The sequence below is a fragment of the Aureococcus anophagefferens genome, assembly GCF_000186865.1.
Source record: "Aureococcus anophagefferens unplaced genomic scaffold AURANscaffold_12, whole genome shotgun sequence".
In the NCBI taxonomy this organism is placed as follows: domain Eukaryota; class Pelagophyceae; order Pelagomonadales; family Pelagomonadaceae; genus Aureococcus; species Aureococcus anophagefferens.
The window spans coordinates 751,518-772,748 of record NW_008705572.1 but is presented as its reverse complement, the minus strand read 5'-3'; the positions used below and the strand labels follow the sequence as shown (position 1 = coordinate 772,748).

Here is a 21,231-nt window from a genome sequence, read left to right as displayed (position 1 = left end):
GGCACATCAACCCGCCGATCCCGCGGCGGAAGACGCGCGCGGACGCGGGCGGCGACGCCGTCGCCGCGGTCGACCGGCGCCTCTTCCCGCACCTCGACAACGAGGAGGACCTCGACTTCCTCGACGCGGCCATCGAGCGGCACCGCGCGGCGCTCGAGACGCTCGAGAAGCTCGACCGGCGCGCGGAGGACCCGGCGCTCGGGCCCGTCCGCTTCCTCTACGAGGAGTTCCGGCCCGAGTGCTACGGCTTCATCGTCTTCGAGGTCACGCGGCGCATCTTCCTCACGGGCTGCCTGACCATGTTCCTCGACGGCTCCATCTCCCAGATCGCCGTCGGCCTGCTGGGCACGATGATCTCCTACCGCGTCGGCAACTACTACCGGCCCTACGTCGAGGAGGACGACAACATCGTCTTCGAGATCGCGAACACGCAGCTCGTCCTCTTCTTCTTCTACTGCGTCATGGTCTACGCGACGGAGAACCTCGAGGAGCACGACGGCGTCTTCTCGGGCAAGATCTTCGGCATCTGCCTCATCCTGCTCCTCGTCTCCATCCTCGTCGTCGCGGTCTGGCTCGTCGTCGTCTCCCACTTCGGCTCCGCGGGCGTCGGCCGCTTCTTCTCGCTGGCCAAGGACCGCCAGCGGCGGCGCGCCTCGCTCAATTCCGCGCTCGCCGCGCTCAACTCCCTGACGTCCTTCAGCTTCCGCAAGCCCAAGCCCGCCGGGGACGAGGAGCCCGTCGACGCGGGCGACGTCGCCGCGAGCGACGTCGCCGTCGACGACGCGGCGATCCCCAACCTCGGCCGCATGGCGCCGCCGCGGCTCCGGGAGCGCGACCCGGACCCCAAGCCGCGAGGCTCGGCCTAAGGACGCCCGGCGACGACGCCGCTCTCCCGGATAGGCTATCGGGCCGGGCGCGCGCGCGTCTTCTCGAGGCGCAGGAGGCGCAGGGGGAACGCGACGCCCGCCTCGACCTCGGCGTCGTAGGTGACGCGCCCCGCGCGGACCCAGCCGTGCTTCTCGTAGAAGCGGATCGCGCGCGCGTTCTCGGGAACGGCGACGAGGAAGAGCGTCGGCCCGGGCAGCCGCGCCTCGGCCGCGGCGAGCAGCGCGCCCGCGGCGCCGCCGCCGCGGGCGCGCGCGTCGACGAAGAGCTGCTCCATCTCGTTGCCGTCGGGCAGCGCGACGGCGAAGCCGACGACGCCGTCGCCGTCCGCGACGACGGTGTGCTCGACGCGCGCCGCCGCGCGCGCCGCGAAGGCGGCCAGCGTGCGCTTCTCGAGGAGCGCGGGCGGCAGCGTCGACACGTTCTGCTGGTCCTGGTAGTTCGTGTGCCAGCACCGCGCGATGGCGTCGACGTCGTCGACCGTGGCTTGGCGGATGCGCGGCGTCGCCATCGGTCGACCTTCACGCGCACGGAGCTCGACCCATTGCCACAGCCTTGGGCACAGGCCTTGCGTGAAGCAAAGTTGACGCGCAGTTGGCGTAGGAAGAACCCCGTCGCCGTAGGAAGAACCCCGTCGCCCGCAGCCTGTGCCCCAAGCGAGAGGCCCGCTCGAGTCGCAGACGCCGCCCCTGCGCGGCGCCCCGTCCGGCCAGCGGCGTCCGCGGCGGCGGCGAGGTCCCCGTTGAACTAAGGCCGCGCGCGCGGCCGCGCGGGCCCCGGACCCCCCCTCAGGACTCGCTGTCGACGGCGCGGTTCTTGCCGTGCTTGAGGACGGCGGAGTTGAGGTTCATGGTGAAGCCCTTGTCCTGCGTGGGCCCCTTGTGGAGCTTGCGGATGGACGAGACGACCTCGCGCGTCTTCTGGATGTAGAGGGAGTCGAGGTAGGTGCGGATGTCGGTCTCCATGTCCTCGATCATGGAACCGATGTTGGCGACGTGGGGGTGGGCCTCGTCGACGGCGCAGGCCTTCTCGGCCATGCGCGTGAGCGACCCGGACAGGTTCGAGTCGCCGACGGCGGGCTTGTGGACGTCCATGGAGAGCATGACCGTCGTCGTGAGCTTGTAGGTCGCCCTGCCGTCGCCGGCCTCGGCGACCTCGACGACGTGGATCGAGTCCCACGCGCCCGTGGACACGAACTCGTGGCCCGAGACGCCCTTTTTGATGAGGAAGCAGCCGGCGAAGCCGCCGTCGAGGTCCCAGAGGTAGACGGAGGACGTGCCCCCCTCGAAGTAGAGCTCGCGGTAGGCGTCGAAGAGCGCGTTGGCCTCGACCTCGAGGGCCCGCAGCTTCGCCGACGGCACGAAGCCGTCGTCGAGCGGCGGCTCGTACGCGTTCGACCACGGGCTCCGGTACGAGTCGCCGTCGCGGTTGTAGTCGCAGAGCAGGTACTTGCGCCCGCTCTCGGCGCAGGTCGCCTCCTCGAGGGGCTGGTCCACGCGCTGGAGCAGCTCGTCCGTGTGCTCGGGCACGAGGTTCAGCAACCCGCTCAGGTTGTGCTCGATCTTGTTCGGGGGCATGCGGCGCATGATCGACAACGCGCAGGAGATGGGGTCCTTCTTGGCGTCGCCCATGGCGGCGGTAAGCGCCGGCGCGGAAGCTCCGGGCGGCCGGCGGGCGCTCCACGCAGAGGCGGCGCCGGCGGCGCGAGCTCGTGTGGTTGGCTGCGCGCCGATTGCGCGAGCCCGGCGTCCCGAGGAGGCTGCCCCTGGCCGCGGCCGACGACATGGTGCGCGCGCTCCTCGCCTGCGCCCTCTGCGTGGCGTCGGCGCAGGGCTGGCTGCTCTGGCTCCTGGGCATGGAGAACGAGCCGAGCGCGGTCCTCGACGTGAAGAGCGCCGACGCCTTCGACTCCGTCGTGCGCTTCGGCGGCCGCAACGCCTTCGTCAAGTTCTACGCGCCCTGGTGCAAGCACTGCCAGCGCCTCGCGCTGCCCTGGGAGCGCCTGGCGAAGCAGCTCCAGGGCCGCCACGTCATCGCCGAGGTGCGCGCCCGCGGCCGGGGGCGCCGGCGGGAGCCGTGTCGCGGTAGGTCGACTGCGCCGCCGAGGGCTCGCGCGACCTCTGCGCGTACTACGGCGTGCGCCAGCTGCCGACGCTCAAGGCCTTCTCGCCGCGCGCGCCCCTCAACGGCAGCCTCTACGACGGCGCCCTCACCTACGAGGCCGTCGCGGCCTACGCGAAGGAGGCCCTCGAGCCCGCGTGCGACGACGACCGCGAGTGCGCGGCCGTCGAGGCCTTCGGGCGCGAGGTCAACGCCATGGACGCGTCGGCCCAGGCGGCGGCCCTCGCGGCCCTCGAGGCGGAGTACGACGCGTCCCTCGCCGCCGAGGCCGCCGCGGTCGCCGCGGCCGAGGCCGCGCACGCGGCGACCAAGGCCCGCGTCGAGCCCAAGATGCACCTCCTGCGCACGTCCCTCACGGCGCGGCGCCTCCAGCGGCGGCGGCTGCCGGAGGAGCGCGAGGGGGAGCTGTAAGGCGATATTGCGCGTCGCTTCAACATCGCGGCTACTCTAACCTTGCCTTGCATTGCAGAGCGACGGACGAGACGATGGCACGTCCCACTCTCTTGCTCGTCATCGCGTGCGCCTCGTTCGCGTCGGCGTTCCAGCCGCCCGCGGGCGCGCGCGTCGGGCGCTCCGCGCCGCGCGCGTCCAGCCCCCTGTGCGCGAAGAAGAAGAAGGGCGACACGGTGGCCAAGCCCGTGCGCGAGCGCAAGGTCAAGGAGGACAAGATCGAGGTCGACGGTCCGTGCGCCCGCGTCCCGCGCGCCGCGCGCCGCTCCATCGCCGCCCGCCGCAGGCGTCGTCAAGGAGGCGCTGCCCAACGCCATGTTCCGCGTCGAGATCGGCGTGACCAAGTCGGCGCGGCGCCGGCGCGGCGACGGCGCGCGCGCCGCGGGGCCGACCGCCCCCGCCCGCAGGTGCTGCTGTGCACGATCTCCGGCAAGATCCGCAAGAACTTCGTCAAGATCCTCGTCGGGGACTCGGTCAAGGTCGAGCTGTCGCCCTACGACCTCACGCGCGGGCGGATCACGTTCCGCGAGAGAAACTAGGCCGCCTTCTCTCGCTCCGCGCGCGCGGCGGCGGGCGTAACGGCTCTCCCGGTCGCGCGGGCGGGGAGGCCTCAGGGCCCCGCGGCGTTGAAGTTCTGGAGGATGTGCTCCTGGGCGAGGCGCTCGCCGTCGATGACGGACCGCCGCTTGCGGAGCTGGTCCTCGCGCGCGGCGAGCTCCGCGTCGGCGACGCGGAGCGCGTCGACGGCCTTGGGCTCGAGGTCGCGGGCGACGCGCTCGCGGTGGCACTCGAGCTCGGCCTGGACGCGGAGGTCGAGGTCGCGGAGGAGCGTCGCCGTGGGCCCGCCGAGCGCGTCGTCCTCGCCGAGCTCCGCTTCCAATTTGCGCGCGTCGCGCGCGGCGAGCTTCCCGCCGACGAGGAGGAGGTGCTCGGGGCAGATGCCGTGGGCGTTGGCCGGCGCGCCGTCGGGGAGCGCGAGGACGCCGCCGCCCGCGCGCGCCGCGCCCGCGGCGCCCGCCGCGGCCGCGGGCTCCGCGGCGTCCGCGGGCGCGAGGAACTCGCGGCAGAGCACGAGCAGCGCGAGGCGGCCCACGGCGTCGTCGCGCGCGTCCAGCGCCCGCTCGTCCTCGCGGAGCTCGCGCCAGAGCTGGTCCGGGTCGTCGTCCGCGGCGTCGTCGTCGTCGCTCGACGAGTCGCAGCCGCCGCGGAGGCACGCCTCGGCCGCGCGCGCGGTCGCGAAGACGTCCTCGTCGGCGACGAACTCGTCGCTGTCGTAGTCGTCGTGCACCAGCGTCCGGCGCCGCTCGTCGACCGCGCGCGCGGCCGACGCGTGGAGCTCGACGGGCCGTTTCAGGTCGCCGCGGAGCAGGTCCTCGACGTCGCGCGGCGACCCCGCGAAGAACCAGCGCCGCCCCGGGGGCGCCGCCGTCGAGTCCTCGGGCGCGTCGCCCTCGCGGCGGAGCCGGAGCACGCGGTAGGCCCGGAGCAGCGACAGCTGGTCCGCCGGCGGCCGCGCGGGGCCGCCCGCGCGGTCGCCGACGCGCGCGTCGATCCACCGGAAGTCCGGGCTGTGCTCGCCCAAAAGCTGGCAGGCGACGCGCGCCGGCGGCGCCATGGTGAAGGACGGCGGCGGGCCGCCGTCGACGCGCGGGCCGCCGTACTGGAGCGACGCGACGACGAGCGCCGCGCGCCGCTCGCCTTTCGCGCGGCGCTCGAGGGCGTCGAGCGCCGCGCCGTCGCGCCGGCCCCGGTCCTCGGCGGCCTTGGCGGCGTCGCCGCAGGCCTGGACGTGCTTCGCGAGCGCGGACGCGAGCGCGGCGTCGAGCGCCTTCTGCGAGAGCGCGCGCGCGTTCCGGTGCCGCGCGTGCTCCTCGACGATGCCCCGGCGGCCGTCGTCGACGAGCGCCTCGAGCTGGGCGAAGGCGCCGCGCATCTCCGCGTCGAGCGCGCGCGCGTGCGCCGTCGACCGCTTCCGCCGCGCCTCGATCGCCGCCGCGTCGCGCCGGTGCTCGCGCGCGAGCGCGTCGACGCGCTCGTTGAACTCCAAAACGTGCTCGAGGTGGGCGTCGCGCGCCGCCGCGCGGTCCTGGCGCGTCACCTCCGCGCCGTCGAGCTTGGTCACGTGGCGCAGCGCGCAGAGCACCGCGTCGCGGTAGCCGTCGCGCGACGCCACGGGGCACGCCCCGAAGTGGGCGTCCTTGAAGGACGCCGACTCGAGCGACGGCAGCCGCGCGAGGCGCGGCAGGTCCCGGTAGTCCGCGACGCGGTTCCCGCCGAGCTGCAAATCCCGCAACGACACGAGCGCCTCCATGCCCCCGAGGCGGCTCAGCCGGTTCTCCTGGAGCCAGAGCTCGCGCAGCTCGCCGAGCTCCGCGACGCCCTCGACGCGGGCGATGCGGTTGCTGAAGAGCCACAGACTCCGGAGCCGCGGGCACTCGTCCAAGCCCTCGAGCTTGCCGATCGCGTTCTGCTGCGCGTAGAGCCAGCGCAGCTGGGGCAGCGACCCCAGGCCCCGAAGGTGCGTGAGCCGCTGGTCCGCGACGCACAGGCGCTCCAGCGTCTGCGAGATGGGCCGCAGGCTCCCGATGGCCTCGAGGCCGCAGTCGATGAGGCTCAGCCGCCGCAGCCGCGCGCAGCGGCCCAAACCGCTCCGGTACCGGTCGTCGTCGTCGCCGCCGAGCGAGATGACCTTGAGGGACGCGAAGATGATCTCGAGCTCGTCGAGGCAGTTGTGCTCCTCGACGCCCACGCCCGTCGTCTCCTCGATGAGCGCGCTCGTGATGCACTCCTCCTTGGGCGTCTCCGCGGCGCCCATGGCTGAGCGGTGGCGCCGCGGCGCGCTAGAGGCTTTACGGTCTTATTGATTGGTCGGCGCGGGGCCAAACAGCTGGGCCAGTTTCAGCTCGCTAACAATTTGCCACAAGAGCAGATCAAGAGCAAGCTCTTGCCCATGTCCGCTCGACAGCTTTGAAATCTAAAATCGCCTGCAGCGTCGTCCCGAAGTTGAGAACATGGCCGCAATGGCAGACCTCGTTGCCGAGGCGCAGGAGCGCACCAAGGGCTACCTGCCGACGATCCAGGCGGCGCTCGACGCGCAGCGCGCCGCCGGCGCCGGCACGGCGCCGCCGCTCATCGCCGACGCCACGGTCTACAACGGCAAGGTCCGCGACGTCTACTCGCCGGCCTGCGCGCCGCGGCACGTCGTGCTCTGCGCCACGGGCCGCCAGAGCGCCTTCGACCGCGCCCTCGCCGTCGTGCCCTTCAAGGGCAGCGTGCTCAACCAGGTGTCCGCGTGGTGGTTCGCGGAGACGCGGTCGATCACGCCGAACCACGTCGTCGCCGCGCCTCTGCCGGACTGCGTCGTCGCCAAGAAGTGCCGGGCCTTCCCCATCGAGTTCGTCGTGCGCGGCTACATCACGGGCTCGACGTCGACGTCCATGTGGACCCACTACAAGGGCGGCGCGCGCGTCTACTGCGGCATCGAGCTGCCCGACGGCCTCGAGAAGAACGCGAAGCTCGCGAAACCGCTCTGCACGCCGACGACCAAGGACGTCGAGCACGACGTGCCCATCTCGCCCGCCGACATCGTCGCGTCTGGCCGCATGACCCAGGCCGAGTGGGACCACTGCTCCGCGACGGCCTTGGCCGTCTTCGCGCGGGGCCAGGCGGTCGCGGCGTCGCGGGGCCTCATCCTCGTCGACACCAAGTACGAGTTCGGCGTCGACGACGACGGCACCATCCTCCTCATCGACGAGGTCCAGACGCCCGACTCGAGCCGCTACTGGCTCGCCGCGTCGTACGAGGCGCGCGTCGCCGCCAAGCAGGAGCCGGAGAACATCGACAAGGAGTTCCTCCGCCTCTGGTACCGCGAGCGCTGCGACCCCTACAAGGACGCCGTCATCCCCGACGCGCCCGACGACCTCGTCTGCGAGCTCTCCCGGCGCTACATCCTCCTCTTCGAGCTCATCACGGGCCAGCGCTTCGACTTCGCGGCGGCGGCCGCGAAGACGGACCGCGCCGCGGTCATGGCCGCCGCGCTCGCCAAGCTCGCGTAGAAAAAGGCGCCCACTAAGCTAAGCGACGGCCATGGGGTTCGGCGCGCCGCCGGCGACGGGGCCGGACGCGCGCGGCGTCGCCCACCGGATGTCGTGCATGTCGACGGTCGGGGACGCGGCGTCCTTCGTTGGATGGGCCGCGGCCGGCTCGCGCGGGGAGCGGCGCCGCGCCGCGACGTAGGCGCCGCCGGCGACGAGGCACAGGGCGACGGCCGTGGCGCAGCCGATGCCGACGAGCACGACCGCGTCGTCGTCGTCGTCGTCGTCGTCGTCGCTCGAGTAGGTCGTCGGGTCGCCCGCGTTCGCGGGCCGCGCGGCGCCGACGGGCACGCAGCACGTGCGGTGGTGGAGCTCGCTGTAGGCCTCGCAGGTGCTCCGGTCGGAGCTGAGGTCCCAGAAATAGTCGTAGCCGTCCGCGCAGTACGTCGAAGAGCCGAGCGCGTCGATGCCGCAGCAGTCGGTGTCGAGGCCGTCGGAGTAGCCCGTGTCCTCGCGGCACGCGGAGGCGACGCAGCCGTCATCGTCGCTGGCATCGTCGTCGGACGTCGGCGCCGCCGTCGGCCGCGGCGTCGGTGCTACCGTCGTAGGCGCCGCGCTGGGCGACGCGCCACGACGGCGCCGCGGTGACCGCGCCGTACGTACGAGAATAGTAGACCATGCCGTAGCGCGAGGTCCCGATGCGCCCGTCGCAGGCCTTGGCGACGCAGCGGCCGAGCTGCGTGCTCGCGTACTGGCCCGGGTTCCAGACGAAGTTGAACCCGCAGCAGCCGAGCGTCGCCTCGCACGCCGCGGCGCACGCCTCGACGGTGGTCGAGCAGTCCGCGTCGAAGAGGACGCCGACGTCCGTGCCCTCGATTTTATCGAACATGATGTCCTGGTCGTCGTCGCAGGGCATCGTCTCGCACTCGATGAAATAGCCCGCCGGCTCGGCCGGCACGACGTCTGCGGTGCAAGGGCTCAGGTATTTGCATTCGAGGGCGCTGTTCGTGTCCGCGTTGGCGCTGGAGGCGCAGATGTTGTCCGCGGCGGCTTGTCGCAGGAGCAGGAGTGCGAGCAGCAGCCGCGGCATCCCAGATGCCAGCTTTAGACACCTAGCTAAGTGGGGCAACTTGAGCTTATTGAAGAGTGTTGCCCGCGCGTTGAACCCGGCCGCCAAGCGCGGCGCGCGGCTTCAGCACGGTACGGCGCTCTAGAAGCGCGCCGTCGCGGCGCTACAGATCCACATAATCACCATGCAAACGGGCGCTCTTCAGGCCTGGCGCGACGAGGGCCTGCGCCTCCTCTCAACACTGAATGCGCCGGCCGCGCCCAGCGCCGAGGTCGCGGCATTGATCGATCAGACGCGGGACGCGATGGCGCAGCTCGATGACGGCCGCAACAAGCGCCCGCGTACCCGGTCGCGCCGTACGCTGTCGCGCTCCGCGACGCAGACGGCCCTAAATCTCGCGAGCGCGTTCCTCGCGCCTGCGGGTCTCGACGCGCTCGGCGCGTGCTCCCGCGCGATGAAGAAACTCGCCGGCTCGGAGCTCCTGTGGAACGCGCTCACGGCGCGACGGTTTCCCGAGGCCGCGCATCTGCGCGAGGTCGGCGGCGCGTGCGCGCTCGCGGGCCGGCGCGAGTACCGGCGGATGGAGAGACTCTGGAATCCCGAGCCTTACGAGTACGGCGCCACCCCTCAAATCAATGCGTACTCCGCGCTTGTCGTGATGAAACATTTCGATCGCACGCTCATCAATGGTATCTTTGCGATGACGAAGCATAATCGAAATGAATTCATGATCGATGTGGCGTCGCCTCCTTCTTTTTCGGATTGCAGCGTCAGGATTGATCTCCCAGAGGGGCGAGAAGCAGGTTCCGGCTTATCTGTTTCTGTGTTTCTGATCCGAAAGCATGATGGGAAAGTCCGACATCTTGTCGACAACGCAGTTCCGGACGGCAATAACGTCGAAGGTCAAGACTTTGTTTTCGTGATGCCTGTAGATCTCATGAAAGGTACCGCGCGGCTTCCTACGCTCTGTTTGAACTCAGAATTCGTTGAACAAAGCCATAGTAACTGGACCGGCCACCACATGAACCATGTCTATTGTAACATCGAGCGTCCCAGCTTCGATGAGACCGGAGGAGTCCTGGTCAGTTTCAATGGGATAAGCATCGCCTACGAAGGAACGGGGGAATCCAATTTCACTACAAGGGCCACGACTCGCGCGATCCTCGAGGCCTGGCGCTTTAGCCACGACCAGGACGACGGCTGGATCTAGTGGGTAAGCCCAGCCTTGTGTTCGTGACCAAGATGCCCGGCCGAACTTAAAAATCCCAACTCGAGGTTTTTACGCCCCGAATGCGGCCAGCGCCCTCGCCGACATGGCGGCCTTGGCGGCGGCCTTCAATTTGTCGACGGGCTTGCGTGGTCGCCCGATCTCCGGGAGGTCGGGCCGCGCGATCTGCGCGAGGGCCGTCCACTTGGCCGCCTGCTCCTTCGAGAGGAACTTGGACACGTCGATCTGCTTCGCCTTCGTGCGGAAGACGCCCCCCGTCGAGATGGCCAGGTTCTGGAGGAGGTAGGGGAGCATGAGCTCGAGCTTGTCGCTCAGCGGCTGGTCCGGGTCCTCGTCCATGAGCTCGTGGATGCGCTCGCGGTCGTCCGCGGACTTGGCCTCGAGCTTGAGGTTGACGATGCGCTCGTAGAACTCGGAGACCTCCGCGACGCCGACCTGCTTGAGGGCCGCCTTCGTCGGCACGGGCGTGTAGTCGAGGACGTGGCCGATGGCCTCGAGGAAGCTCACGAAGTCGCAGAGGTTGTATTTGAACGTCGTGTCGTCGACCCAGCGCATGCGCGCGACGACGAAGGCCTTGACGCACTCCGCGATGGTCGTCTCCGAGGTCCGGAGGCCCACCCGTTCCAGAAAGTCGAGCCACATGTCCATGTTGAACGTCGGCCGCCCCGCGTCCGGCGCGACCATCGACAAAGCCGAGTGCAGGTCCATCCACATCTTCTTCTGGAGCGAGAAGGCGTCGCAGCAGGGCTCCTTGTAGAGCTGGTCCCGGCGCCAGGCGTCCGTGTCGTCGCGGCACTCCGCCGGGAGCGCGCCGAGCTTGTTTTTCTCAAAGTCGGCGAACGCGGCGTCGATGCCCGGCGTCGGGTCGTCGTCGTCGGTCCACGTGCGCCGCTCGAGGTCGTAGGCCGCGGCGACGACGCGGATCACGGCCTCGACGAACTCGAAGCGCATGAGCGAGTTGTTGTCGTTGGCCTTGGCGAGGTCCTTGGCCTGGCCGACCTCGACGTTGACCTGCACGAAGATGCCCTGGAGGACCTGGTCCGTGAGCGTATTTCCCTCGCCGTCGCCCCGCAGCTTGGCGTCCTCGGCGAAGGAGATCCAGGACGCCATGGAGATGTCGAAGGGGTCGAGCTCCGTCATGATGCTGTACTGGTCGAACGTGTGGCAGAGGACGCGGTAGACCTTCGCGAGGCCGTCGGCGAACGCTTTCTCCGCCTTTTCGCCGCCGAGGCGCTTCATGAGGTTCTCGAAGCGCGTCAGGGCCTTGAGGCGCTTCATGTCCGCGGCCAACAACTTCTTGTAGAGCTTCTCCGGGTTGTAGAAGCCCCGCGAGTCCGCCTCCTTGCGGCGCGGCGCGAAGATGGACGTCTCGAGCCGCCAGGCCGACGCCGGCGCCTCCTCCTTCTTGGGCGCCTCGACGGCCTTGACCTTCTTCGTCGCCAGGGCCTTGGGCCGGGGGATGAGGTGGGCGCTGAGGAGCAGCTTGAAGGCCGGGAGCTCGCCCCAGGGGAGCCTCCGCGCCTCCGCGGCGTCGACCTTGGCGTAGACGTCGAGGACGTGGGCCCGGCAGGTCGGGCAGGGCACGCGGGGCGCCAGGGGCTCGTCGAAGGGCGCGCGCGGCGGCACGGGCATGACGAGCGGGTCCAGCGGCGGCTCGCAGGGCCGCCGCGCGTCCCACGGCGGCGCGCGGACCGGCGACGGCCACGGCCCCGGGTCCAGCACCTGGGGCTTGTAGAGGCTCGACTGGCAGAGGTGGTAGTCGCTCTTCTCCGACGCGACGGACGCCGCGTCGTCGTCGGCCTTGTGGCGGTGGTGGTGCCTGTGGACCTTCTTCTCCGCGTGGGCCTTTTTGGGTTGCTTGGGGAACTCGTAGGTCGGGAAGAGGTCGCGCATGCAGGAGCCGCGCACGGACTTGAAGGCGAAGAGGCGCGTGTCCGGCGCGCCGGACGTCGCCGGCCGCTCGTAGGGCGCGGGCGCGCGGTCGCGGAACGTGAACGTCGTCCTCCCGCCCGCCGCGGGCGCGAGGACGACGGCCTTGGCGAGGCTCGCGCGCCGCCGCGTCGCGTCGACGTCGGGCGCCCAGGTCGTCGGGTCGACGTGGCCCTCGATGATGCCGGACACGGACGGCGCGGTCGCCGCGGGCGCCGTCGCGGGCCGCGCCGCGGGCCCGCGGCGCGCGCCGGGCGTCTTCGGCCGCGTCCAGACGTCGGCGCCGCTTTGGGTGGATGGCGTCGCCGGACTCGCCTCCATGCGCGCCCGGCTCCCGGGCCGGGGCCCCGCGGGCGTCGCCATGCGCTCGTAGAGGTCCACGCGGCGGTCGTGGCATTCCGCGCGCGACCGCGCGAGCCGCTCGCGGAGCTTCGACGACCCGCCCGGCGCGAAGGTCCCGTCGAGGGACGCCCAGGTCGACACGTGGGTCTGGGTCTCCTGAAACGGCTTCGCCGGCGCCGTCGTCGGCCGCAGCGACAGCTCGTCGCGGAGGCCGTACTCCGCGTCGGCGATCGACGCCGCCGTGGCCGGCCCCGCGCCGAAGTGGTCGAGCACGCGCCGCGCGAAGACGGGCGTCTTGAGCCGCGTGCTCAGCGTGCCCGCGGCCACGCGCCGCGCGCCCGCGGGGCTCGCGAGCGCCTCGCGGCGCCGGACCTCTTCTCCGTACTCGCCGCGCGACCGCGTCGTGCCCGCGCGGCTGTGGAAGAGGCTCGTGGACCGCAGGTGCACGAGGTTCCGCGTGTTCGCGTCGCGGCTCAGGTTCGACAGGAGGGCCGTCGCGTGGGCCCGCGCGTCGTCGTCCGCGTCGCCGTCGTCGAGCAGGAGCAGGAGCGGGTCGAGCGTCGCGCGCGCGAGCGCCGCGTTCGCGCCGCGCTCGATGCTCACGTTCAGGAGCACGTCCGTCGCGCGGCTCCGTAGCAAGTCGCCGCGCTGGCCCAGGACCATGGGCGCCAGCAGCGCCGCGCAGCGCCGCGACACGCGGAGCCGCACGGCGGACGCGCGCGCGGCGTTCGGATCGCCCGTGAGCTTCTGGAGCGCGTAGAGCGCGACGGGCGCCGCGCGGTGCCGCGCCGGCTCCAGCGCCAACGCGCACAGTTCCACGAGCCCGCCGGCGGCGTAGGCCTTCGGCAGCGCGTCGAGGTGCTCCGGCGACGTCACGCAGAGCCATAATAACAGGTTCGCCGCGGCCGCGCAGACGTCGCCGTCGCCGCCGTCCTGCTCGTCGCCCCGGAGGGCGAGGCGCTCCAGGTTCCCCACCAAGTGGCGGTCGTTCGGGAGCACCTCCGCGAGCGGGTACGTCTCGCAGAGCCGCGGCCCGCACACAAACCCGAACCAGACCATGTCCAGCAGGCTCAGCCGCGCGCGCGCGAGCGCCCCGTGGGGCGACGCGTGGCCCAGGACATCAATCGTCACGGCGACGGCGCCGCCCACTAAGGTCCGCTCCGGCTCGTACGCGGCGACGGTCCGCAGCGTCGCCGCGACGGCCTCCGCGACGAACGCGGCGACCGCGGCCGCGGCGTCGTCGTCCCCCGCGGCGACGAGCTTCGCGGCGCCGCTCAGGGCCCGCGTGAGCACCTCGAGCGTGCCCAGGTCGTCGAGCAGGGCGTGGAAGACCATCTTCGCGGCGCCGTGCTTCGTCTGGCCCGCGACCTCCACCCTACCCACGACGCGCGCGAGCGCGACGACCAGCCGCGTCGCCACCTCCGGCTCCCAGGACCGCGCGTCCGGGCTCAGCACGTAGGCGACGGCGGCGGCCAACGTCCGCGCGTGGCGGTCGTCCCAGGACCGCCGCCGGCCGACCGCGGCCTCGTCGACGTCCTCGTCGAGCAGCGCCGCGAGCCGCGCGCGCGCGTCCTCGACGCGGCTCTCCTCCTCGGCGCCGCCCGCGCGGTGGTCGCCCTCGAGCTCCGCCAGCGCGCTCCGCCGCGCCAGGTCGCCCGCGAACGCGCGGACGACCGCGCGCTTCGCGCGGACGCGCGCCAAGGGCGTCACGCCGTCCAAATTCAGCGGCGCGTGCTGCGCCAGGGCCGCCAGGGCGCCCGCGAGGCGCGCCCGGGCGCCCGCGGGCACGCGGGGCTCGCCGACGAGGGCGCAGAGCCGCCGGAAGCGCCGCGGGTGCATCAAGATCGCGTCGTCGCCGGACGACGCCGTCGGCGCCGTCGCGCAGAGCACGACCTGCGCCGCGCAGACGAGCGCGCGCGGCGAGTCCTGCTCCGCCGGGTCGTCCAGCAGCTCCATGGCCGCCGCCGCGACCTCGCCGCCGTGCGCGCCCGCGTCGCCGCGCGCGACGAGCTCGCCGAGCGCGCCGAGCGTCGCCGCGACCGCGTCGTCGACGAGATCGCCCGCGAGGCGGCCGGACCGCTTCGCGTCCATGAGGTCGCCCCGGAGCCGGCCGAGCGCGCCCGCGGCGTCGAAGGCGTCCGCGGGCGCCGGCGCGCGCGGGGGCTTCCGGAGCCCGCGGATCCGCGCGAGCGCCGCGGCGCCGATCGTCGCGAAGCGCAGGCCCAGGCCCCGGCGCCGCGCGTCGCCGCCGAACTCGCTGCCCGGCAGGCACGCGTCGGCGACGTCGCAGCAGGCCCGGAGCGCCTCGTCGACGCCGCCGAGGCCCCGCGGCGCGTCGTCGTCCTCGACGTCGACGGCCAGCAGGCAGATGCACGCGACGCCGTAGAGGGCCACGTCCGCGTCGTCGGCGAGGGCCTGGCCCACGAGCGACGCCAGCGTCTTCAGCGCGGAGTGCGCCGCGTACTCGGCCCGGTGGTCGTCGGCGCCGTGGTAGTCCGCGCGCAGGCCGACCCAGAGGCAGTCCATGGCCTGGAGCCCCACGCGGGTCTCGTCGGCGTCGTCGCCGTCGGCGTCGCGCTCCGCGTGCTTCCGCGCGATGATGTCCAGCGTCCGCAGGTGGCGGCCGAAGAGCGCCTTCGTGAGGAGCGACGTCTCCGCGAGCTCCCGCAAACACCCCAGCAAACAGCCCAGCGCCGCCTCGTCGAGCTCGCCGTTGTGCTCGAGCATGACGCCCAGCGCGTCCAGCGCCCGCGCGTCGATGAGCAGCGACCCGCCGCCGGCCTCCGCGAAGCGCCACGCGGCCCGCAACCCGCGCTCGAGGGCGCCCGGCGCCGCGTCCCAGCGGTTCCGCCAGCTCTTGGCCACGCGGAACGCCAGCGCGGAAGCGAGCTTCTCGCCGAAGCCCGCCCGGTTCTTCGGCGAGTGGCAGAACTCCCAGATGTGGTCGAGGACCGGACCGTCGCCGCCGTCGTTCGCGGCCCGCTCCGCCAGACTCTCCGCCTCGGTAACCGCCGCGTCGTCGTAGCGCTCGTCCTCGAACTCGACGAAGTCGCGCACGCAGGCGTGCCACGCGTCGTCGCCGTTGACGACGCGGCCGTCGACGGCCGTCCAGTCCGCGTCCTGGTGTAATAATTGCTTCCACGGGTCCGCGAAGGGCACGCGCGACAGGGGCGCCGTGAACTTCGCGTCGTAGGGGCCGCCCAGCGCCTCGAGCGCGCCCTTGCGGAACGTCTGGTAGCTCGACAGGCGCAGCAGCTCCAGGGCGGCGACGGGCTCGCCCGCCTTCTCCCGCTCGCCGCACCAGATGCGCACGGCCAGGGACCGGTTCTCGAGGCCGCGGAAGGACGCGCGCGCGTCCGACGGGCCGCCGTGCGCGTCCGGCGTCTTCGGCCGGTGGAGCATAGCTGCCCGCTAGACGCGCTGTCTTCGGACCATGCCCGCGCTAGCTTGGGGCAAAGACGGCTTCTTGAAAATTCTCGAACCGCTTGCAAGCTTGGTTGATTTTTGCCGCGCGCGATGAGCACATCTATGCTGCAAATGAGCTCCGTGAGCTGACTCGGCCTCGCAGTCATGCTGTTGCTTCTCCTCGCCGCCGTCGCTGCGCAGCCGCCGGCCGACACGGCGGCGCGCGCCGACTACATGCGCGCGCGCAAGGACGGCGGCTGGGATGCCGCCTGCGCCGACGCCTACGCGAGCCTGCGCGGCGAGCGCTACGCGGGCCTCGGCGCGGGCGTGGCGCGCTCCGGCCTCGGCGTCGTCTTCAGCGCCGCGGGGGACCCGGAGTTCGCGCGGCGCGAGGTCGCGCCGGCCGCGCGCGTCGTCGCGAGCCTGCGCGGCGACGCGCGATGGCCCGCGGGCGCGCGCGCGGCGCTCTTCGCGGAGCGGTCGCTCCTGCGGCCCGCCGTGCTCGGATCGCCCACGGGCGCGCGCGGGCCCGACGGCCGCTACGCGGCGCGGCGCTACCTCGGCGCCTTCGACGTCGTCGCGGTCTACGAGGACGAGCTCGCGGCCGCGGCTGCGGACGTGCCCGCGGAGCCGCGGGCCTTCCGCGTCAAGGCGGCGAAGATCGTCGCCATGGCGCGGTCGCCTTTCGAGCGCACGGTCTACCTCGACTTCGACTCGAAGCCCTGCGCGCCGACCTTCGTCGCGACGATCGCCGCGTACCTCGGCGCGTCGAACGATTTGGCGCTCGCGGACAACTACGCGGGCCAGGACCGGCTCGCGGGCGCCGCGCACTACGAGCGCGAGCACGCGAGCGGCTGCGTCGCCCTGCGGTCGTCGTCGCCGAGGACCGAGCGGTTCCTGAGCTTGTACCTCGAGGCGTTCGTGAAGCTCCGGTCGACGCCGCGCGGGCGGCGCGACCAGCCGGCGATGATGGTCGCGCTGAAGAAGGCGGCCTACGCGGATGGCGACCTCGACGAGGGCACGATCCCGCCCGACGTCTTCTGCCGCAAGAACACGTCGAAGAGCGTGTCCTGCGACAGCTGCGTCGTCGCGCACAAGAGCGCCAAGTACGACGTCGGCTTCAAGGTCTTCGGCGTCGGCTTCAAGAAGACGGGCACGACGTCGCTCGCCGCGGCGCTGAAGCAGCTCAAGATCGCGCCGGAGCCGGACCACGCGGCGTCCGTCGCGGCGACCGTCGCGCTTCTCGGGGCCGCCGCGGACGCGGGCCCCGCCGTCGCGCTCGCCGCGTCCGCGCGCGCCTTCGCGGACGCGCCCTGGTGCATGGCCGCGTCGCGGGGCGGTCTCCTGGAGACGCTCGCAACGACCTACCCGCGCGCCAAGTTCGTGCTCACGGTCCGCGACGCCGACGCGTGGTGGGCGTCGACGGCGAACTGGCTCCGGTGCCTCAAGCCCTTCAACATCCCGCGCTACACGGCCATGCTCAACGCGTCGGCCTTCACGAAGGAGGCCTTCGTGACTGCCTACGAGCGCTACAACGACCGCGTGCGGGCGTACTTCGCGGCGACGGACCCGGCGCGGCTTCTCGTCGTCGATTTGGGCGGCCCGCGCGCGGCGGACGCGTTCCCCTGGACCGAGCTCTGCGCCTTCGTCGAGGCCTGGGGCAAGTGCCCCAGAGAGACGAGCCTGCGCGCCAACGCCTACCTGCGCAACGACTTCTCCGCGAAGCACGCGGACGAGGCGCCGTCGACGTACGAGCTCGCGGACTGCGCGGAGAGCGGCGGCGCGCGCCACGCGGCGACCGTCGACCCGACCTCGCGGCTGGCGCGGCGACGGAAGCGCCGCGACCGTGGGGAGGTGCGCTAATGGGTCGTTTTAGTGCGCGAACTCGTGGTTAGACTCGTGGTATACGTCGGCCGGAGTTGCCATTGATCGAGCGGCCACACTCCTAGTTGCGCATCGACGTAACACCCTGTCTGCACGAACGACGATTACTGGGGTGGGGAGGGTCAAGAGCAAGATCGATTGCGACGGATCGGCTCTGAATTGTGTGGAGGGCGCTAGTCGGTGGTGTCTCTCTCCGTCTTTTCGCAGAGGAGCCACAGCTCCGAGAGGTGGTCGTTTGGAAGGTTGGGCGGCGGGCGGTGGTGCCGCGACGCCGACGCCGTCGACGCGTCGTCGGAAAAGGGCGATTGCTCGGAGGGCGGCAACGGGCGCTGTGCTTCGGGCGTCCGCGGCAACGGGCGGCGGTGCAGCGGGTTCGCGGCGGGCTTGGGCGGCGGGTGCAGTGGGTTCGCGGCGGGCTTGGGCGGCGCGCGGCGGCCCGGCGGGAGGAGCTTCGGGTTGGGCGGCGGGCGACGCACCGGCGGCAGGAGGGCCTTCCGAGGCTGCTGGAGGTGCAGCGGCGGCGCGGGCGGGAACTGTTTTTCTTTAGGGAGCGGCGATTCCAACGCCCACATTTTGGCCTTGGCCTTTGAGGGCGTCTCTTCGACGCGCGGCGGCTCCGCCGCGGGTAGCACGCGCGGCGACGGCTTGGTGAGCGTCGGTTCCGGCTTGTCGACGACGTGGAGCGCGCTCGTCGTGCCGTCCGCGTCCGCGGCGGGAGCGGGCAGCACGCGCGGCGACGGCTTGGTGAGCGTCGGTTCCGGCTTGTCGACGACGTGGAGCGCGCTCGTCGTGTCGTCCGCGTCCGCGGCGGGAGCGGGCAGCACGCGCGGCGACGGCTTCGTCGTCGTCGCTTCGGGTTTCTCCACGACGTGGAGCGCGCTCGTCGTGTCGAGGTCGTCGTCGTCGTCCGGGCTGACGCGCGGGCTGACCTTGTGCTTTCCTCCCGGCTTCGGCAACGTGATCTGAGGCATGGCGTACTTCGACTTGGCCGACGGGCGGAAGCGGCGGACGACCGCGGCGCCGATCGCGAGGACCGCGACGCCGACGACGACGAGCACGATGAGGACCGTGGCGCTGTCGCTTTCGTCGTCGCGCGCGGCGCTCGTTCCCGTCGCGTTCGCCGAAACCAGGCTCGGAACCGGCGTGGCGGCCGCGACGCTCGGCGCCGTCGTCGCGAGCCCGCTCGGCGCCCGCGTCGCGAGCCCGCTCGGCGTCGCGCCCTCGGCGCTCGGGGCGAGCGTCGCGTTCGCGGTCGCGTCGTCGGCGACGGCGGCGGCGCTCGGCGCGAGCGTGGCGACCGTCAGCGACTCGTAGGAGTCGACGTCCACGGTGACCGCCTCGAAGCTCTCGAAGCTCCCCAGCGCCTCGAGGAGGGCTCCGCTCGCGACGGCCTCTTCGAGCGCGGCGTTGACGTCGTCGACGGGGCGCGCGGACACGACGTCGAAGGCCAGCGTCACGGCCGAGTCCTCGGTGAGCGCGCGGCGGCGGGCCTCGCCGTCGCTCACCGCCGTGACGTTCACGCTGACGTCCTCGACGCAGCGCTCCACGGCGTCGTGGAAGGCCTCGCGCTCCGCCCGGCCGAATGAGGCGCGCGAGATGCCGACGAGCTGGAGCGCGTGGCGCGAGCGGAACGTCGTCGCGACGTCGTACGCGACGCCGTCCGCGTCGCCGACGACGACCTCGACGACCTCGGCCCAGCCGTCCGGGAAGTAGGCGATCGCGAAGGTCCCCGAGGGCTGGGACTCCGTCGAGAACCACGAGATGCCCGACGCGCCCTGGACGAACTCGCCGTGGGAGAGCGCGGACGTGTAGTTTTCGAGATTCGCGGAGAATTTGATGGAAAGGGCGGAGAACTCGGCGTCGACGTGTATGGCGACGCCGCCCTCGGGCGCGGGTTCGAGCAGGAGCTGGGCCGCGCGCGCGTCGAGGCGGCGGCGCGAGTCGAGGGGAGGCAGAGAGTACGTCGGCGTCGACGTCGGTAGCGTCGTCGGCACGCTCGACGGCTCGGACGTGGGCACGCTGCTCGGGTAGCGTGTCTTTGTCGGGTTGGACGATGGGGACGGGCTTGGCTGCGCTGACGGCGCCGGCGACGGCTCCGAGGACGGTGTGGACGATGGGGACGAGCTCGGCTGCGCTGACGGCGCCGGCGAGGACGGTGTCATGGTGGAGGACGGTGCCGGGGTGGGGGGACTCGTGGTCGGCAAGGGGGTCGCGTAGGACGGCGCCGCACTCGGCTCGTACGTCGGCTCGCCCGTGGGCATCATCGACGGGTCCGAGGTCGTCGGGAGGTACGACGGCAAGAACGACGCAGTCGGCGAGTAGGTCGGGATCCTCGTGGGCGAGTCGGGCCACACCAACTCCACGAGGCCCACGTAGTGCCGCGCGATGAGGACGGCATCGAGGATCGACGTCGCGTCGTCCAGGTTGACGTCTCCGCAACCGAAGTCGATGCGCTCGTAGCACGTCGTCGTCGGCAGTGCCAGATCCTGCGTGTACATGGCGATGAGCAGAGCGTCCGTCACGTCGACGCCGTCGAGGCCGTCGACGTCGCCGGGAACGGATCCGCAGAAAGTCTCGAAGACCGTCGGCGCGGTCGTCGGGACGCGGGTCGGCGCCGGCGACAGCGTCGGCGCGAGCGTCGGGGTCTGCGTTGCCGCCTCGGAGCTGAGGTAGACCAGGGACGACACGTTCGGCAGCGAGACGCCCGCGGCGTTCGTCGCGACCAGCTCGAGGAATCCGAAGCGCTCGATGAAGAACTCGTCGTCGAAGCGGAGCGTCGCGAGCTCGTGCGCGCGTCCGCCCTCGAGGCAGTCCGTCGTGTACATGGCCACGCGCTCGCCCGCGAGGTTCGCAACGACGCTGCCGGAGAAGCGCTTGTCGTACGACGTCGCGTTGGCGTTGGCCTGCCAGCCGAAGCCGACCGCGCAGAGCGTCGCGGCGGAGATGACGGAGATCTCCAGCTGGTCTTCGGACCCGGCGAGGAGCCGCGCCACGACGAGGGCCTCGTCGGAGCCTCCCGCTCGTTCGTAGACGACGATCGCGTCCTCACCCACGCTCCGGCGCCGCGAGTCCGAGATGGACACGGACGACACGTCGAGCGTCGCGAAGTCGAAGCCGTCGCCGAAGACGAGGTCCGCCCAGTGGCCCGACGCGCGCGCCTGCCCGAACCAGCCGACGTCGTCCTCGGTCCGGAAGAACATGCCCTCGTCGTCGCCGGCGAGCCGCGCCTCGACGAGCTCGACGTTCGCCGTCGCGGTCACGAGGACGGACGTGAACTCGCCGACGTCAGACGAAAGCTCGACGTAGACCTGGGCGACCTTGCTGTCCGTCGCGTGCGCGGCCAGCACGACCTGGACGTACGAGCTGCGCCCGAAGCTGGGCTGAGCCGTCGGCGCGCTCGGGACGGCGGTCGGCGCGGAGCTCGGCGAGTCGAGCGTCCTCGTCGGGCCGCTCGTCGGCGCGACGACCGGCGTCGCCGTCGCGCCGCAGACGTCGCACGTGAAGTCGCACATTCCGGCGTGCCCGCAGCCGTCGAGGCAGAAGACGGTCTCGCACGCGTCCGCGGTGACCGCGACGAAGCCCGCGCACACGGCCGTCGTGAAGATGTCGCGGCAGGACGTCGGCGCGTAGCTCGGGGAGGCCGTCGGGACTTGGCTGGGCTCGTAGGTCGTGGGGGCGTAGGTGCTCGGCGCGTAGCTCGGGGCGCGAGACGGCGCGCAGGTCGAGCCGCTCGAATCGAAGGTGATGCCGCAATTAACGACGGAGCAAGAAGTGCCGAATACGTAGTCGTCGTCATCGTCGTCATCGTCATCATAGTTTTTGTCCGTCGACGACAAGAAGACGCACCAACCGAGGTCCTGGTCGAAGGCGTCAGCACTGTCGAA

General features: G+C 72.0%; 3 protein-coding genes across 3 annotated transcripts; 2 read left to right on the top strand and 1 right to left on the bottom strand.

Annotated features, from left to right (window-relative positions):
• Nucleotides 1-1,673: 1,673 nt before the first annotated feature.
• AURANDRAFT_27922 (hypothetical protein) lies at nt 1,674-2,516 on the bottom strand (the record flags this gene model as incomplete). Its single annotated transcript, XM_009039647.1, has 1 exon — nt 1,674-2,516. One exon carries the CDS (start codon nt 2,514-2,516, stop codon nt 1,674-1,676), a length of 843 nt encoding a protein of 280 aa, XP_009037895.1.
• A 1,225-nt stretch (nt 2,517-3,741) lies between these two features.
• AURANDRAFT_28065 (hypothetical protein) lies at nt 3,742-3,995 on the top strand (the record flags this gene model as incomplete). Its single annotated transcript, XM_009039790.1, has 2 exons — nt 3,742-3,792; nt 3,864-3,995. Coding segments are annotated over 2 exons (183 nt in total), but the record flags the coding sequence as incomplete, so codon positions are not given.
• A 2,481-nt stretch (nt 3,996-6,476) lies between these two features.
• Nucleotides 6,477-7,511, top strand: AURANDRAFT_27954 (hypothetical protein; the record flags this gene model as incomplete). The annotated part of the gene is made up of 1 exon (XM_009039791.1): nt 6,477-7,511. One exon carries the CDS (start codon nt 6,477-6,479, stop codon nt 7,509-7,511), a length of 1,035 nt encoding a protein of 344 aa, XP_009038039.1.
• Between the last annotated feature and the right edge of the window lie 13,720 nt (nt 7,512-21,231).